General features: G+C 60.3%; 2 protein-coding genes across 2 annotated transcripts in view; both read right to left on the bottom strand.

The window, feature by feature from the left end:
* Positions 1-1,519: 1,519 nt before the first annotated feature.
* On the bottom strand, positions 1,520-13,028 carry SUMO3 (small ubiquitin like modifier 3). Its single transcript, XM_047718340.1, has 4 exons — positions 12,872-13,028; positions 8,025-8,153; positions 4,526-4,597; positions 1,520-2,793 (listed from the first exon to the last, which is right to left on the bottom strand). Exons 1-4 carry the CDS (start codon positions 12,890-12,892, stop codon positions 2,716-2,718), a joined length of 300 nt encoding a protein of 99 aa, XP_047574296.1. The 5' UTR covers positions 12,893-13,028; the 3' UTR covers positions 1,520-2,715.
* PTTG1IP (PTTG1 interacting protein) overlaps positions 10,183-19,132 on the bottom strand; it is a 31,334-nt gene continuing 22,384 nt past the window's right edge. Inside the window, exons 7-9 of the transcript XR_007125209.1 lie at positions 17,381-17,388; positions 14,906-14,912; positions 10,183-10,193 (exon numbers count right to left, since the gene is read on the bottom strand). The gene's annotated coding sequence lies outside the window, so the exon portion shown is untranslated. The remainder of the gene's footprint in view (positions 10,194-14,905; positions 14,913-17,380; positions 17,389-19,132) is intronic.

Here is a 19,132-nt window from a genome sequence, read left to right as displayed (position 1 = left end):
CGGGAAGGTGCGCTCGGGGGACCGCGCGGGGGCGGGACCGGGGACGGAGGACGGCGGCCTGGGGACGGGACCGGGACAGGACCCTGGATGAAAGGCGGACATGGTGCCCGGCGGTCGCGGGCAGGGACGGGGACAGGGGCGGGGGCAGGGCGGGCGGCTGCTGGCGGAGATCGCATCGCGCGGGGGTCCTTGTAAATGTGACCCTGTGGAGGCGGTTGGGGACCGAAGGCCGCACCTGCAGGGCCAAGCACGCGTGGCAAGGGCCGTTTCAGGGTGACTTTCGGGCCCAAATGCAATCAGCGGAGAGCTTCGGGGGCTGTGGGTCCGAGAGGTCGCGGACTGCGGTGGTTCTCCCCCGCGACAGCGAGGGGCTCCCCATCACCGCGGGCGCGCGGAGGGCAGGGCGCCAGGGAGGTCTGAGGGAGCAAAGCTGCGTGACCCGGCTGCTGGCTCCGGAGGGACCAGCGCCTTCCAAGCACCCCTCCCCACCCCCACCCCTCCGGCTCCCCCACCGTTGTGTAATGTGCACTGGGGTAAATGAGTCCTTTCTTAATATTATGGTGGTCTGTTCCCAGTGGGCCCACTGTGATGTGCTGACCCAGTCATGCTTCTCAGAACCCCATTCTGAACGATTAAGAAAGTAAGCAAACTTCATATTTTGTGGCTCTGCCGTGCAAAGATTTACACACCTTAAACCTTAGAAAAGTTTCAGGGCCTGGGTGGCTCCACTGGTCAAGCCTCTGCCTTCTGCTCAGGTCGCGATCCCAGGATCCCCTGCTCCGTGGGGAGTCTGCTTCTCCCTCTGACTCTGCTGCTCCCCCTGCCTGTGCTCCCTCCCCCTCAATAAATAAAACCTTAAAAAAAAAGTTGCGTCTACAGCACGTATGTCCTACCTACATCCTACACTCCTGTGTAGAAGTTACTGTGGAACGTCCTGTACCATATACAAGCATCACACGGAATTGCTCGTTACTGTCTGCCCCCTGCACCCAGAAAACACGTTCCACAAGGGCAAGCAGTTTCCATCTCGTTCATTCGTGGAGCAGCGTTAATGCCCGAGCATGACAGTCCGTGTCTGCTGAACTAAATGAAATTTGTCAATGCAAACACACCTCCCGAGTGTGCATATTTTAGGGTAGAAGCACACAAAATGTATGCCAACACCAGCTTCTCGGATGGGTGGGCCACGCACTGCACAGAGGACGAGTCTTATCTTCAAACACCAACAACCTTGAGAAGCCCAAACTTAGGTCCCCATCCATCCAGATGATGCTCTGGAGAAGAAATGTGTCACGATGCCAGTTCCCAGCCACAGGCTGGGAGAGCTCGTGAGGAAGGAGGGGGATGGCCAGGACTGGCATGTGTGACCTGCCAGGGCACAGAGGGTGACCATCAGGTGAACACTCCCTTTTCACCAACTAGCCTGAAAATGCCAGTGGCCTCCCTGAATGGTCCATACGGATGGGGCACTGTGACAGTATGGCCCAAGGCCAAAGGCAGTACTTATTACAAGCCCGGAGACGGAATACCAAACTATATTTACTGTTTACAGTAGCAAAGGACAACAAATAATGTACAAATCGGTGAACGAACAGAACAGAGCCAGCAGACTACCCCCTCCCCACGCCCAAAGAGCAGGACATAAAGGAAATGCAAACACCTTCAGCGAGATTTCAGGCAAGCAAGAGATGACAGTCATGGTCACGCTTGGTGACTAGAACAAGGCAGCAGTGGGTCCATACACAAAGACAGGAGGAAAACTATCCGTTTAATTGGTGCATCCCAAAACCTCACAGAACCGAGATCACGTACTAAAGCTTAAGTCCCACACCTATTTGGAAAGCAGCATAGCCCACGTCCATCAGGGCGACATGGAGTCAGCTTTCCGTGGGCTTCGTGGATAAAGACACTCGGAATCAGGCCTTTCACATGAAAACAAGTGCATACCCAGCAATACTGAATCCTGTTTTTAGAGAGACCATAATTACTCAGAGGAGAGAAACGTGAGGCCAGGGCCCTATGACCAAGGGAGACCCTTGGGGGTGGCTTTCTTCTCTAGGAAGGGGAAAGGCCTGTCTCTGCGGCCCCAGACGCCAGGCAGTGAGTGTCCATGCCCAGGGCCATGTTGCCAAAGGATCTGCTTATTTTCCTTTTCACCTTTTAAAAAGCATTTCAGTATCTTCCCTTCAACTTCACCACATCCTGAAACGCAATGCTTCTCAGCATTTAAAAAACCTGTGCCTACACGAAAGAGGGAAAGTTTGTCTCCCTTCTCCAAGCTGCCCCCAAACTTGTCCAACAGAAGCGCCCCCACCGCGGTGCTGTGAGCTCTCCAACAAGCAGTGGGGTGGGGAGGCCGACCCCTGTGGGCAGGTCCCCACCTAGACTGCAAGTGGACATTCAGACCACAAGTCGGGGAGCAAAATTGGAGGGGGGAAAGGACAAAAATGAAAGCAAAACAAACCCCAAAACCCTCAGAACACATTTCACCCCAACAAAGACAAGTGCGACCGGCCCGATTCCAGCTGTGGGCTCCCCCCTACAGACAGTTCTGAGTTGCCCTCGCCAAATGTCAAAAGAGAGGGAAGTTGTTTTGGTGACCGTCCTTGGGTTTCCACAGACTCCTTTGTGATGGGCACGGTCTCTCGTTCACTATTCAACAGCAGACGCAAGGACGATGACACGGTGGGGACAGTCCCTGTAGAGGGGGCGCCCTTAGACACAGCCGCTCTCGGGCGAGCCTCCCGTCTGCTGCTGGAACACATCAATGGTGTCTTCGTCCTCCATCTCCAGCTGCCGGGGGTGCGGTGAGAGAGGGGAGAGTGGTTAGTTTCCTCACCATCCCTGGAATGCCAAGTCCTCCCGAGCAAATACTCAGGCTCACTACGCGGTCTTCCTCCCCTCGGAGGACACCGTCCAGCCTGGTCACACCTGTGCGCGTCACACAGGGACAGATGCCCGGCTGTGGACTTCCCGTGAGCCCTACTCATCCCCCAAGCTTCCCCCCACAAAACTCACAAAAGATGTTCAAACCTAAGGACTTAGAAAAACTAAGCCTCTGGGGGCACGGGCCTGGCTCAGTCATCAGGAATGGGACATGTGACCTCAGGGTTGTTAAGTTCAAGCCCCACACTGTGTGTACAGATCGCTTAAAAATAATGAAGTTTCAGGGGCACCTGGGTTGCTCAGTGGGTTAAGTGTCTGCCTTCAGCTCAAGTCATGATCCCAGGGTCCTGAAATCGAGTCCCACACCTCAGGCTCTCTGCTCAGTGGGGCGCCTGTTTCCCCCTCTCTCTCTGCCTCTCTGCCTACTTGTGATATCTCTCTCTCTCTCTCTCTCTGTCAAATAAATAAGATAAATTAAAAAATAAAATAATTTTTTAAAAAAATGAAGTCTTCAGAAAGAAAAGTAAGTCTCATTAAAAAATAAACAAGTGTCTCAAGTTTTGACTGGCCGTGACCCCCAATCCCATCCCACTTAGGAGCATCTAACGAACGGTGCAGGTCATGCCCGTGGACCCCAAACAAAGCCACATCCCACAAGCAGGGTCTGCTAGAGCAAGAGAGCACTGCTGGAGCAGACGTGTCCTGCCGCCGGCTCTTCTCTCCTGGCACAGGGTGCTCACACGTCTACCCCTATCTCCCCCATTCAGAGTCTGCGGAGGCTGGAAGCACCAATGCTCCCCCGGGACGCTCTCCGAAGGACAGAGGTGCAGGGCTGGGACAGCAGGGCTCCTTCCCGTCAGGCCCCAGCAGCAGCCAGAATGACAGGCAGGCAAGACGGCCAGGGTGCTTCCCCAGCCCCCCAGCCCACAGGAGCCTCCCGTGGCCCAGTACCCCAGGTGAGCGGTGCGAGAGCTCCTGGAGTGGCACCCACAGCCCGTCGCTCAGCGGTCCTGTCACGTGGCCCCATCCGCCTGATTCTCACAACCCAGGACCGAAAACAGGTATCCTCTCACTTCACAGAGAAGATGGAGACTCCGAGACGGTCAGGGGCTCTGGATCACAGGGTCACCCAGGTGGCGGCAGCAGCAGCACCCCAAGCTCAGCACCTTCTCTCCAGGCCCAAAGCCCTCCCGCTGCAGTGTGCTGCGCGGTAACAGGAGAGGGGCGCGGTGGGCCCCGGGGAGCGAGCCGGCACGATGGGTGACGTCGTCTGCGCCGCTCTCGCTGCTCCAGCCCAGACCCCGGGGCGCAGCACTGGAAGGACGCAAGAATCGGGCCGGCCGCGGAGCTGCCAGTCCGGCACCCCGGACGAGGCGCGGGCACTGGGAGAGGGGGCAGGGGCGCGGGCACCGGTACCCCATCCTCCACCCCATCTGCCAGCACGGGGGGACAACGCCCAACTTGTCTCCTCTGAAAAGCGAACCCCAAATTTAAAACTTAAATAACTGATTAAAATCATTAAGAAACGTCACGTATCGTGCGTGAGGCCGCCCAGCAGTGCTCAGACCAGTGCACCCCCCGTGGCACGGTGGAGACAGGAGCCCCCCACCCCACCGGTGCTCGCCGCCGGCTTTCCTACCTGCGCGGGGGTGTCTGCCTCGTTGATCGGCTGCCCGTCAAACCTGAACCTGATCTGCCTCATTGACAAGCCCTGAAAAGAAACACCAGTTACCGTTCGTGTTTCCAGGTGACACGTTAATTCCAGAAAACATTTATCTCAAAACATCAGAATTCAGAACATACAGCCTTACGACCCGCATGATTATAAAACAAGCCGGCGGGCCTACCACGCGCTGTGGGATGTGCAGCACGGAGACTTCCAGAAACCCCAGCTCTCACACCTTCCAGCCCCCACTTCCCCCCAGAAGCAACCAGAAGTTCACACTGCTGGCGCCACCACCTTTAAGAAGGTCCCAGAGAGAAAAGGTCAGGCGGCAATGAGGCCCAGGTCACAGGGCTGCATGTGGGCGGGAAGGAGGCCCGAGAGTGAGTCCCAGCCGGGGAGGAGCCCGCGCAGACTGCTGCGCCCGAGGCCAGGACAAGTGTGGCCGGGAGACAAAGATCCTTCCCAAGAAGCACCTCTGATTCCTCCCCAGCGCAACAGGCAGGACTGAAAGCAGCATCTCTGCTCCCTCCTGAAAAGATCTGACCCAAAACCCAAGGCATGAAGCACAGGGACGCAGAGAACAGGAGAGGAGAGGGACCAGCAGACACAAGCGTAGATACTAGACCACCCCAAGGTCAGGTGTGGGTGAGGCAACAGAACACGGAGCCCCCAGAGGCTCAGGGCTGCTCACCGCTGATGCTCCAGCAGTGCCTGAAAACTGGTGCAAGAAAGGTCCCTCCATACCCCCAACTTGGGGGCCCCCTGTCCCAAGCAGCCAGGCACTGCCATTCCCTGGGCAAAAGATCTACTTTCCGGAGAGATGGGCTCTGAGCCCTGGGCTCAGAACACCAGGAACAAGTGACAGCAGCCAGCATGGAGGCCAGCCACTGGCCGAGCCCCAGCTGCCCGTCCAGCTGCACGCCCAGGACGCAGACAGGAGGCTGGGAGGTCTGCTTCCGGGAAATTTAATGACTCACAGGTCATGACACCTGCAAGGCACCCCCCACGCCGCACCCCCCCAATGCTGGCAGGCCACCCCACCATGGCTTGTGGGCTCTGTGCAGGTGGCTTTTCATCAGCTTTTGGGCCTCACTCGTAGATATGAGCAGCTAACCATAGACTTGGAGACGGAAAGCCTCAGATGTGTGGGCCTCTGACCAGCGAGGAAGGAACGGGTCTGCAGACACGGGCAGGGAGGGCCCGGAGGACACAGACGCTGGAAATCCTAGAGACAGTCACTGCTGGGAAAAAGCAACCGTCAGAGAACAAGGGAGAACGAAGCGCGTTTGAAAATTAGAAATCACGGCAGAGGCCGGCCAGCCCAAGTAAGATGGGAGCACAAAGTCAGAAGAACCTCCCAGGAAGAAAACCAACGACGTCAAGCACCAAGCCTGAAGCCAGGTGGGCAGAAACGCTCCTGAGTGACCGGTCCAGAACAGGGAACTCCAAGATGCAAGGGCGTCCCGAACACGGGACAGGACAGGAGAGGGCACCGTCCTCGAAGGACCAACATCAGTCACATTTCCTGAACTGAAAACAAGTTTCTACATGGAGGGGCACCTGGCCGGCTCCACAGTGAAGCCCGCGACTCCTGATCTCAGGGTGACGAGTTCAAGCCCCACGGCTGGTGTACTGATTACTCTAAAAATAAAAGGAAAAGAAAGAAAAAGAAAAAACACATAGGGTGCCTGGGTGGCTCAGTGGGTTAAGCCTCTGCTTTTGGCTCAGGTCATGATCTCAGGGTCCTGGGATCGAGTCCCGCATCGGGCTCTCTGCTCAGCGGGGAGCCTGCTTCCATCTCTCTCTCTGCCTGCCTCTCTGCCTACTTGTGATATCTGCCTGTCAAATAAAGAAAGAAAGAAAGAAAGAGAAAAAAACGCACCAGGAAAGTGAATGGTACAATCACGCCCTTCAAAGCCATGACAGTGACGTTTCAGGACACAGAATTAGGTCTTAAAATCTCTCAGAAAAGAGCAAAGTTACATCAAAGGACCGAGAATTGGAATGTTCACTGCACTTGCTACACCAACACGGGGAGAAGACGACGTAGTAAGAACGTGCAGCCAATGGTGACGCGCTGAGGTTTATGAAAAGTCAGTCACCTTCAGACACACACTGTCTCAAAGACGCTCCATTTTGTAAACCTCCCACAGCAAGATGCCAGAAGACATGCTCTGCCCAAACAGAGGAAGATTAATCCAGAAAATACAGAGGATGGGGGCCAAAACCATCTCCAGAAGGGTTCTGAGGGGGCTCTGTGAGGACGGCCCGGCCACCAGGGCAGCAGGGCAGGTAGGGAGGGACAGGAGGCGGCAGGGACTGCAGGGACGAGCCCCCCAGGCAGCGGGTGGACAACATGGGTGATGAGTTCACCATGATCACCCAGAAAAACCACACGCAGGGACGGCCTCTCAGACCAGATCTGGAAGGCGGGGAGGGACACGAGGAAGGCACGCTGTGTGCCTATAGCGTTTTCTGTAACAACAGGACCCAAGGCCACCACCAGCAGAGCCAAGAACGGGAACAGGCCAGCAGGATTTCCAGAGCGTTTGGACACAGGCTGCCTCCCGCTAAGAGGACCAGGGCGTCGTGGAGAAGAGGCCGGGCAGGACCTGGTCCAGGAGCCCATACCCCGCACCGCAGAGCGATGTGGACAGAAGCCCCCGCAGGGAGGGACGTGGAGGATCTCAGGTCCCCGTGTGAATGAGAACCAAGAACCAAAAGAGCGACATGTGTGGGCCGGTGACGGCAACACCAACCGTAGAGGGCCAGGCCATCACTGCGGGAGGGCGCTGGAGACCCGGCCCACGGCTGCGATGCCGCTAAGCCAAGGGAGGTATCAAGGGTTCTCCACAAACCCGACCGTGAGCAGGGCCGTGTCTCCACGCACACGCTCCAGCCGCTGCCAGAAGTAACAATTGAAGCACACGGTCCACGACTCTGCAACTGTGCCCCTGAAGGACACGGCCACACACACCTGACTGCGGGGGGGCAGGCAGCGGGACCGGGCTGTGGACAGGCCCTGGGCCGCCATATGATGTAACAGCAACAGGAGCAGAAAGACACAGCCAGCGAGGGGTGAGCATGCACGTGCACAGACCCTGTACCACCTGCACTCACGCACACGCACACAAACACGCGTGCACACGTGTGCATGCTCGTGCACTCGCACACATGCATACTTGTGCGCACACACTTGTGCACACACGCTTCCAGGAATGCGCTCGTGCACCCACATGCACTCATGCACATGCACACAAACACACATGCACACTCGTACACGTATATGCCATGCTCATGCACTCACGCACGTGTGCACACACACACGCTTCCAGGAATACCCTCGTGCACACACATGCACACATGCACACGTGCATCCAGGACAGCGAAGCCCGGAGCAGCCGACACCGCCTGCTGTCGCGGAGCCACGGCTCAGCATGGGAGCCCCGGGCCGCGGCACGGGAGGACGCACCTGCCTCTCGCAGTACGCCTTCATCAGCTTGCTCAGTGGGGTGTGTCTCTTGATCTTGAACTGGACCACGGAGCCGTCCTGCCCGGCCACCTTGAGGTTGATGTGGTCGTTCTCAGTCTTCACGCCCTCCTGCAAGCACAAGCGAGACTGCGTCTCAGCACCGGCCCCCACACGGCCACCATGCTCACGGGCCGCGGGCGGGACCTGCTAGGTGGAAGGGTTTAGGAGCAGCTCATCCATCTCTGGCAGCCCCAAGTCCCTAACACAACCGCTTCGTCTCGACACAGGACGCTCCCAACGTCTACACAAGTGGACAGAATTCACAGGTTATGAGCTCAAAGGGCAGAATCTGCTTAATGACACTGGGAAAAACCCACGACCGATCGTTGCTGTCGGAGGACTCTTCCAACATCCCAGCGCGCGCGCTTCCACGGACCACGACGACAAACGAGACAAGCACCGCCCACGACAGGAGCTCGAGGGCAGCGGCCGTGTTGGGGGGGTCACCCCACGGGCCACACCCCTCTCCCGCGTGCCTACGGCGGATCCTGCGGGCACAGGACCATCTCACTACTCCGACACTATCTGGGAAGACAGGAGTCCTTTATTTTTGAACAAAATGAGAAAGCCGGCCGGGGGCCCTTTGAAAGTCAGGTCGGATGTGAACTGTGTTCCCGTCCTCCCGCCCTCACACACACCCGTCTTGCTCCGGCGGGTCCTGCAGAATGGGGACCCATCTGTCCCGCTCCCGTGGCTGTCTCCCCTTCCCTCCTGCAGGGCCCTGCGCCTGGGCTCCCAGGGACGTGCAGGGCTGGGCGAGCAGCAGCCCCCGAGGCAGGACTCTAGCAGCGCCACAGAAGGCGGACCAGCTGGGGCACGCTGTGGTCGGGGCCAGGACAGGCATGCGGACACCCCGATACCCTCCCTCTCTGGGACAGAGACGCCGCCGTGGCCAACCAGGCCCTGCACGTGGGGTGCTCACTGACCCGCGACCAGGGCGGAGCTGGGCACGCATCCCCCAGACATGAAGGATGCATTTGTTGGGCTTTTTTTTTTTTTTCAAATAAAGGTTTTATTTGGAATAATTGTACATTTACAGAAAAGGAGCAGCCAGACCAGAGCTGGAACTGTGCGCGCCCCTCGCCAGGTTTCCCTCGCGTGAATGCCCCTGGTGCCACTCTCCATCTGTGCCCCTGGGAGCCCAGAGCTCGCGGCTGCACTGGCAACACAATGCACACTTCCCTGACATCTCCCCAGGTTTCCCGCCAACAGCCTTTCTCTCTTCCAGGATCCAACCCAGGCCGCCACACTTACAAACATTTAGAGATAGGACTTTTTTTTTTTTTCAATTTTTTTGTGTTAAAATACACATAACAGAGGTGCCTGTGTGGCTCAGGTGGTGAAGTGCCTGCCTTTGGCTCAGGTCATGATCCTGGGGTCCAGGGATTGAGCCCCGCATCAGGCTCCCTGCTCAGTGGAGGGCTTGCTTCTCCCTCTCCCTCTGCCCGCCACTCCCCCTGCTGTGTTCTCTCTCCCTCTGCCAAATAAATTAAAAAAAAAAAAATACATGTAACATAAAATCTACCATCTAACCGCTTCTGGCTGGTATTACACGCAGACCTGACGTCTTCCAACCTTCATCACACCCACCTCTAGAACCCTGTTCTCGTGGCAGAACTGGGACTCTGTGCCCACTGAACCCTAACTCCCCTCCACCCAGTGCCCCCATTCTCTGTCTCTGTGATTCCATCCCCTCTGGGCATCTCACGAGAGTGGATCACACTGTGTTTGTCCTTTTGGGACCGGCTTACTTCACTTGGCATGATGTCCTCGAGGTTCAAACCCAGTACGGCAGGGGTCCGTGTTGACGTCCTTCTGCCACACGGGGTGGGGGGGGCACGTTTCCCATGTCCATTCCTCTGTATTCATCCCTCCATGGACCCCTGGATTACTTCCATGTTGTAGCTGTTACGAATAATGCTGCCATGAGCTTGGGGGGACAAGTAACTCTTGGAGACCCCGCTTTCCGTTCTTTGGGGCAAATACCCAGGAGGATCGTGGCTCCGAATGGTGATTCTATTTTTAATTCTTGTAGGAACACCATACTCACACTGCTGTGACTGCACACTGGACGTGCCTGCCGTGCGCGGGCTCACCAGGGGGCTGTGTCTGACTTCGGAGAGCAGCCACCCCCGCCGCTGGAGTTCTGATTCGCACTTCTCCATTCGTGACACTGAGCGGAGCCGATGGGCTCAGTGGCCATTTGTGTACCTTTGTCTGGAGAGATGTCTGCTGGAGAGCTTTGTCCATTTCTGAATAAAGTTCTTTTTTGCTCTTGAGTTTGAGGAGTGCCCTCCATATTCTGGATATTAATCCATGATCAGACCCGTGATTTGCAAACATCTCCCCCTCTGCGGGCGGCTGCTGATCCCAGGGACGGTGTCTCTGGACGCACAAAATGTCTCATTCTCGAGGAGTCGGGATGCTGTTTTCCCTTGTGGCTGGTCCTCTGGTTTCCTATCCAGGAAATCACTGCGAAGTCCACTGTCCTACATTCTCTCCTAAGAGTTTCACTGCCGTGGGTCTTACATTTCAGCCCCTGATCCATCTGAACTGCTTTTTGTATATGGTGTGAGGTAAGGGTCCAACTCCGTTCTTTCACAGGTGCATGGAGGATGCATTTGCTTTTTTAACGAAAAGATATGAAAGTGTCAAGACAGACACGGGGACCTGAACACAGAGCAGACAGACACACAGGGCAGCGGCTGCAGGCCAGTTCAGGAAGGCAGCAGAATTAGGGAGGACACTTCGGGCTGGTGCCGGCAGGGAGCATCACAAGCTGCTCTCCCTGAGGGAAGGACACCAAGAACAAACGGCCTGTCCCAGACCCCTGGTGAATTCCTAGTAAACCAGCAGTAAAAGAAAAAAAGAAACAATGACTGCAAATCACCAAGGTCACCCCCTGCATCAGCTATCCAAAGGAGGCAGACACTGTTTTCCCAGCTGACCCCCCAGGTTTTCTTCCCAGCACCACGATGGCCCACAAGTGCACCCCCATTCTCTCTCCGGGCCTGGGAGGCACAGGCTTTCCTCGGTTCAGAAGTAGCGCAAATGAGGTTATCCTGACTCCGCACAGGGAAGCTGGCCACGTAGCAGGGAAGTCTGAGGACACTAAGTCAGGAGGGCTGGAGCTGTCCCACGGTACTGGAACTTCAGTAAGAGGAAGCCACGGAAAAAACCCTAAAGGCGTTTCTATTTGCCCCCGGCAAGCAATCAACCCAAGATGGGAAATTAGAGTAAAAGGCCCAGCTGGCAGAAAGCAAAGACAACTTCACCTGCCTCTGCCAAGAGGCGGAGGCTCTGGAGCTCGGCCTTCTCTGAAATCCCAGCGGGCAGGGGGCCAGCCTGCACAAGGCCTGGACGGGGGCAGGGCCCTGGGCTCCGCGAGGGTCCACCGCACCCCAGCCCTGCCTGCTGTGTGCACGGAAGCCCAGAGGGGCAGGGACTCCGGGATCAGAAGAACCCTACGCGGGAAGCACCCACCTCAACGGATGCTCCGCTTGGGCAAAAACGATGGACCCCAAGAGTGCAGACCAACGGCCTCAAACGCTTGTTTTTGACAAGAGCAGTTACCGTAACTCACACTTCGCTAAGAACCGCCACAGCACCTGAGCGAGGAACCCAGACCAGGGAGCCAGAAACGATGGAGGAGCACAAACCCGGACAACATGATGGGGCGGGGGAGGGGGCGCACACTGGAGGACGCCGGGGGGGGGGGGGGGGGGGGGCGCTGAGCTGGACACCCGAAGCGCAGCGAGGGGCAGGTGATGTGGGGGGAGGGGCGCACACTGGGGAACGGGTTGGGTAAGGGAGCGCGCACTGGAGGATGCCAAGGGAGGGGATGGGGAGGGGCGCGCACCGGAGGACCCAGACGCGGAGGCGACCGGGAGGCACGAGCGCGCACGGAAGATGTCCCGGGGCGGTGGCGCACACCTGGAGGACCGAGGTGGGACGCGACGACTGGGGGGCGCGGCGCCCACCGGAAGACGCGGGCGGGGAGCCGAGCGGACACCGGGGGCGCAGCAGGCCCGGCCGTTGGGGGGCTCCCGCGGGGACCCGGCGTGCACCCTCTCGGCGCCCTGCGAGGGCAGAGCGGGGCGCGCGGACGCCGCCGGGGGATACGCGGCCCGCAGGGGCGGGGGGCGCAGCGGCGGGAAGGTCCCCGCAAGGAGGTCTGGGAGAAGCGCGGCCCGGGGGAACCGGACGGAGCGGGCGAGGGCGAGGCCGGGGACAGGTCCCGGCACAGGACTGGTGCGGGTAGAGGGTGGGTGACTCCGGAGGTGGCCAGGGGGTCCCGGAGACGGCGGGTTCCGACAGGAAGCGCCCCGACGGGGAGGGTCCGGGCAGGGGATGCCCCGCCCGCGCCCTCCAAGGGCCGCGTCTCCTCAGCGCGGCGTTCTACGTCCGCCCCAGCGGGGCTCCCGGGAGCGGCGGGGCGGGGCCTGGCCGAGGGGCGGGACCCGGGCCGTCGGGCGCAGCCTCGGTGGGGCGAGGCGCGCCGCGGGGGCGGAGCCTGGATGGGGCGGGGCCGGGGCGGGGCGGAGCCGGGGCGGGGCGCGCCGCGGGGCGGAGCCGGGCCAGAGGGGGAGGGGAGCGACGTGCGGGGGGAGGGGCGGGAGGCCCAGGGCGCGGGGAAGCCCCGCAGACGCCGCCTAGCCCCGGCACGCCGAGGTCACGGAGGGCGCCCGGGGCGGGCCGGCCCGCGTGGGACCGGGGTGGGGGGGCGGCAGCGACGGCGCGGGCGCGGGCCGACCCCGGGGCCCCGGCCCGCGCCCGCCGGCCCTTACCTTGGGCTTCTCCTCGGACATGGCTGCGCTCAGCGGCGGGAGGCGGCGGCGGGAAGCAGGCAGCGCCGGAGCGGGCGAGTCACGCTCTCCGCCCGCCGCTCTCCCGCCGCAACTGCTCGCGGGGCCGCGCTTTGCCCCCCAAATCCCTGCGCGCCGGTTGGCTGCCGTGAGGTCACGTGGTGGCGCGCGTGCACGATGCGCGCGCCCCGAGGTGTCGGGCGCGCGCTCTACTGGGCCGAGGTTCCTGGTGGTTGGAAATGCGTCACGGGGCGGGCCGGCGCCATCCGGTGGGCCCGACAGCGGGGGCGCTCAGGGCACCGAGGGGCCCGGGGGCGCACACGGAAGGGGGGGTGTGCTCAGGGCGCCAAGCGACCCCGGGGGCGCTCAGGACACCGAAGGGCCCGGGGCTGGGGGGGGGCAAATATACAAGGGGGTGCTCAGGGCACGGAGGGCCCCGGGGGCAGGGTGGGGAGGCCAAATGCAGTGCCAAGGGGCGCTCAGGACCCCAAAGGGCCCGGGGGGCGGGGGGAGGCCAAATATTCAGGGGGTGCACAGGGCACCGAGGGGCCCAGGGGTGCACACGGGAAGAGGGGCGGTGAGGGCACCAAGGGACCCCACGGCAGTGGGGGGCTGCTCCGGACACCAGAGGGGTGGGGTGGGGGGAACAGGGTCAGAGGTACTCAGGGCACCAAGGGGCCTGCGGCTGCTCAGGGACCCAGAGGCACATAGGGAAGGGGCCATTCAGGACACCGAGGGGCCCAGGAGCACATAGGGAAGAGGAGTGCTCAGGACATCCAGGGGGTTGCTGTAGGTGGGGGGCAGGGACAAAGATGGGCATGTTACCTTAGGGACTGAGAAGGGCCTGTCCACTTTCTCGATGCCCTAGTACGTAAACCTCGTCCCCCGCTGGCTTCCGCTCGCCAGCCAAGCCCGGACACACCCACTGGTCTCTCGGGGGAGGGGGGCGGGGGTGGGGAGTGCGTTTTTCAGAGCAAAAGAAACAAAGGCCGGTGTGGTGAGCCATCTGTGGTGGGCACAGGGGACCCGGTGCGTGAGTTGCCTCAGAAGGCAGCCCCACTCCTGGAAAAGGCTCCACTGGCCCTCACGAGGAGCCTCATGTCCTGTCGGGAGCAACCGCTGGTGGAGGAAGGTGGTCTGAGGCGGGCGCACCTGTCCGCCAGCGACAGCTTGCGCGCGTTCGCTTAGCGCGCCCACGGGAACGCCAAAGCCTGCACCCCCCACCAGGGCACCAGGGGGAAGGAGCCCTGTGCTAGGCCTGCCCGGCCCGGCCCCTTGTCTCTGGCTGGAGCCAGGCTACCGTCTCAGCTGCCTCCACTGCCTCCACTTCTCCTCTTACCAGTCCCTCCCGAGCCTGGTGACTGGGAGCCAAGCACCTGGCAGGGGTGCTGGGGGGATGGGAGCGGGAGGCTGTGTTGTGCCCGCCTTCCTGATGTTTCTGGAACGCACACGACACGGCAGAAACTCAGCACACAAAATCTGCATAACACCATTAATTACATATTCGGTCTCTCGGAGAACGTCATTAAGTCGTAAGAAATCATACAGGGGAGGGTTGTGCCTGGGATGTATTAGGCTACAACAGTCATCACCCCGGTCTAAAAACGAGAAGCTGGGAAACCTCCAGAAACACTGCTTTTCTTAAACCATCGGAGAGCTGGGGTTGCAGCTTTGCCATCCTTAAGTCCAGGCCCCTCTAATCGGTTCAGGAAGATATTTTCCCGGGACTCAGGATCTGACCTTAAAGTCTTTGAAGGTGTCCGTCCCTTCATTGTCCTCACTCAGCATACATCCTGGGCCAGGCCCTCTGGAGGTCTGTGCCTGGAGAGGAAACGGGGTCCCTGTAAAAGTCCACCCAGATCCAAGGACACGAGGCCTGCCGAAGTAAGGGCTGGACCAAGGCAACAGAATGTCCACCTGCCCCCACCACATGCACACACACACGCACGCCCACACCAAGACAGCCGACACCAAGAAGTAAGCTGGGGGCCCGTGCTCCGTCTCAGGGAGAGAGACCCTCGCCCTCCCCAAGGTGGGGGAGCACGGGGAGGCCTGGACCCGAAGGTGGAGCAGGAACACTGAGAAACTGCAGCCAGCAAACCAGCCTCCTCTCAGCGCTGGGCGACGCCGGCGGAATTTGTGTCCGTGGACACACTGAACAAAACCCAGACCCAGTCGCCTCCCAGCCCCCAGACTCAACCCCCGGGAGAGGAGCATCCATTTCCGGGTCAGCTCAGTCTCTGGGGCCCCACAGACGGCATCTGTTCAGTTGATGATTCCAAGACACACACACACAAAGGAAGAAACCCACAATCCAGACAGGAAAATCCAGACCCAGAGAGGACGCAGAAGCTAGGATGGTCTGGCCAGCTTTGTGTCCAGGCTCTGGTGGAAAAGGTCGGCAACATGAAGGAAAAGGTGAGGCTTCCCAGCCCGGAGACGGAACCGGGAACGGGGCCGCTGGAGACAAGAGCGCCACGCAGATGAAGAATGCCTTCTGCAGGCTCATGAGCACAGTCGACAGGGACAAGAGAGAATCCAGGAGCTTCTCAAAGAGTCAAGAAATCACCCAGACTACAAGAGGGGAAACAGGTGGGAACCAAGAGAACCGAACAGATGAAAGTGCTGGAATGAATCGTTTCGAATGGCTTGACGTGCGTGGCTGGAGACACAGAAGAGCAAAGGGGCAGGAGAAGGGTTTGCAAAAGTAACGGCTATGGGTTTTCTAACCGTAAAGATACCACGGCTTGGATCCAAATTCAGGAGACCCAGCCGGGATTTATGCCTGCAGGAGGCACATCTGTCCCCGCTGGTGGACCACAAACAGAAAACACATCCCGAAGGCAGGCGGACACCCACACACGGGAGCCAGAAGGGCAGTGCACCTGTCACGGAAACTGCACCAGCCAGAGGACAGTAGGCCAAAACGTGGCCACGGCCCAAGGAGCAAGCCTCCAGCCGGTTTTCCTCCACTTCAGCCACACGTCAGAATCATGGGGAGCATTTAGGGACACGTGCTCATGGCCCCATGAAATCTGGAGGTAGGCTTCAGCATCGGTGGGCTTAAAAATTCCTCAGGCCGCACGGAGAACCACCAGTGTATGTGCAGGGTGGGCCCGAGGCTCCGAGTGGGGAGCTGGAGTGTGTCTGCCACGGGCAGCCCGCCACGTCCCCTCAGCCATGGTGAGGACACTCCAGGCACCACGCGGCTCAGAAGTCGCAGGGAGCCCTGCAGGCCAGAGCCATCAGAATGGAACTGGGCCACTGCTCTCGGTGCAGACAATGTGGTCCTGGGGCGGTGGGTGCCAGATGCCACAGTAAGTCACCCAGGCGGAGAGGGAACCGGAATTCTGTGAGCCGTGGGGGTCGTGAAGGCTCATTGATCACAGGGACCCTCGGACAGGAACCAACACACAGCGAAGCCACCAGAGGCCAGTTCTAGGTCTGTTGGGCGGAATCCCAACGTGACCGCCAAAACGGGGACTCCTGGCCCCTTCCCAGGTGATAGGGCTGGTAAGGACGGACCCTGTCATTCAGGCACATGCAGAGACTGTGAATTGGCCCCCAAGCCTTTCCCAGATGGGCTCGTGGCCATTTTCAACGGTCGCAGGGTCCTGGAGCAAAGGGAGCTCCCTGAACTTCTGGGGTCTTCTATCCTGGCTCTGTGGAGACCCCAGCCAGCCACGGAGGCCCACGGGTCAGAGGAGAAGGGCCTTGCCCTGAATCCAGCCCACGGGGCCTAGTGGGAACCAGGAGCTCCAGACGTCCCTTCACTGGCTGTGGCTGCAGAAAGGGCCGATAGGAGCTGCCGGGGGCTCTTAATTTGGGCTCCAGCCTGGCTCTCAGTGGCCTGGAATCCAGCCCCACGTCGGGCTCCACGCCCTGCAGAGTCTGTTCCCGTCTCTCTCTCTCTTTCTCTCTCGCTAATAAATAATATCTTTAAAAAATAAGGGGGGGGTGGATGGGCGCTGACCCAGGGTAACTGGGGTCGCACAGAAGAGAGGTGGGCACAGAGAGGGGGCGGTGTGAGGACACGGAGGAGGCAGCCGGGGACAAACGGCCTGCCTGCGCCTCCGCGGGCCTGTGAGACGCTGACGTTTAAATCCTCCCGGCGGTGGGATGTCCTCGCGGCAGCCGAGCACACACACGCACCCCACTGCTCTGGCTGTCCCTGAGCCGGGTGTGCCCAGAGAACTGCTGTGGGCCGTCGGACACTCACGGGGCGGTGATGCCCACAGCAGCGACCCAGCTGTGCCCGTGTGCACAGTGTGTGAACGCGCGCAAACACACCCCGAAGCCTTTCCCTGCTGCGGTGGGGACGTGGAATGTCTCCACTCTGGCCTCAGGGTTTCCATGGTTACGGGGCAGAGGGGACAGTGACATCACCCTGAGCTCATTAGGCCGGATGGGGACAGGAGCGGCCAGAGGCTTCCCTGGCACCTGTGCTCCCCGAGGCAGTGGCTGAACCCTTCCCCACTCAGGGACGGCCACAGGGGTGCCTTCCTGGGGATCTGGGTGCCTGGGACGTGCCGGAGTGTCCCAGCAGGGAGGATGGTCACCATGCACTAATCACCGCGAAGGTGGGTGCTGCACTCGGGGGGCCTCTTTGGACTTCGGAGATGACCTGGTCCACATGTGCTGTGCTGCTCTCACCCACGTGCGGGAGCCTCCTTCAGGCTGCCACTCCGAAGAGGCGCCTGGAGCTGCCCGCCCTGGGCCAGTCACCGGCAGACCCTGCCACACCGACGCTTTGTGCGCCTTCGGGCAGGTCCCAGGAGAAGAACCGCACAGAGACCATCTCTCGCCCTTGGGAGGAACACTGCGCCCTCTGCTGACAGCCATTCTCCCCTTGAAAAGCAGGTCCTTGCTCTTGGCCACTGCAGGGTGGGGGTGGGGCTCCCTGCCCAGATTGCCCGGCACGAGCACCTGACCCGCCCGTCCGCACGTGCACCTCGGGGTCGCGAGGAATGGGGTGGCAGGTCGTGAACACGCCCAGACCCAGCACCACAGAGGCTCAAAGGTCCTGCAAGCCGACATCCGGCCTCCAGGCCCAGGGGCAGCAGCATCCCCACCCCCGCCCCCAGGCTGGGGTCATGTCTTTCCAGCTCTTAGATGCTGGGGCAGTGCGGTCGACACACTGAAATGGAGCCCCAACCTTGGGGCTCCCCAAGTGCCTCCGCAGCCCACCTACGGGACCACAGACCCCAAGAGGAGCCCCACACGTTCGCCGCTCTGGGATTTCAAGAGGGGGCCTTCTCCTCTCCCAGCCAGCGTCGCCACAGCAAATTCAGGAACCGTCTCTGGTGTGATGCTAGCAGGCTGTCATAGAGCCCGGCCAGCCATGCAGTGTGGCCTGAAGGACAGTGAAGGGCCAGCCTGCTGGCGCTCGGGTATGGCCCACGCCACCTGCCAGTGGGCCCCCAGGACTCATCATCACTGGCACTCCTGCACGGACGCTGGGCTGGGGAGAAGTGCAGACGTCACGCTCAGTCACGGACCTTCCCGGAGAGACGGGACCAGAGGCCACAGGCAGGTGACACGGACATGGACGTCCAGTGTCTCCAGCTGGTGCTGGCGTCATTCTAGAGAGCTGAGACTCAGCAGCCCAACGGCCAGGTCATGTGCCCATAGCCCAATAGTTCTCACCACAGTGCCCGGTCCTCAGATCATCAGCTGGGCCACAGGGCCCCAAGGGTCCACCCTCGGGCACTGCCTGCTGTCCCTCGAAGTCCAGTTGGCCATAACATGCCAGTGCCAGAAGCGCCTTAGGACAGCCCCCCACCCAGACGCCCACACACAGGTCACCTGCTCGTGGCCTCTGACCCAGCCCCACTCCAGAGCCCCTTTACTCTGGTGTGTCATCCTTGAAATGGGCTGGGAGAGAGAGCCCAGTGATGCTCCAGGAGGCTTCACATGTGAACCTGGTCATGCCTAGAGGAGACACAAGCTGGCCATCCTGATGGGGCTCTTCTGATCTGGGAACCAGCCTCGTCCTCTCCCCCCTACCCGCTCCCTCCCAGCAAGTCCCTGCTTACCTGGACGCCTGCAATTCCGCAGCTGGACTCTGTCTCTGTTCCTGCCCAGGCCTGGAAGGTCCTGGAGACCCTCTACTGGCATGAAGTGCCCAAGACGAGCACTGTCCCTCTGGGCCCAGCTGCACTGGGGACTCGGGACCCGCCCGAGCAGATTCCATGGGGGCAACATGGAGGAGAGGCCCACAGGCAGAGCCGTTTTCTCCCCCCA

The sequence above is a fragment of the Lutra lutra genome, chromosome 1 (assembly GCF_902655055.1).
Source record: "Lutra lutra chromosome 1, mLutLut1.2, whole genome shotgun sequence".
In the NCBI taxonomy this organism is placed as follows: Eukaryota; Metazoa; Chordata; class Mammalia; order Carnivora; family Mustelidae; genus Lutra; species Lutra lutra.
Note: the sequence above shows the minus strand (reverse complement) of the source record. Positions and strands in the feature narration are given on the sequence as shown.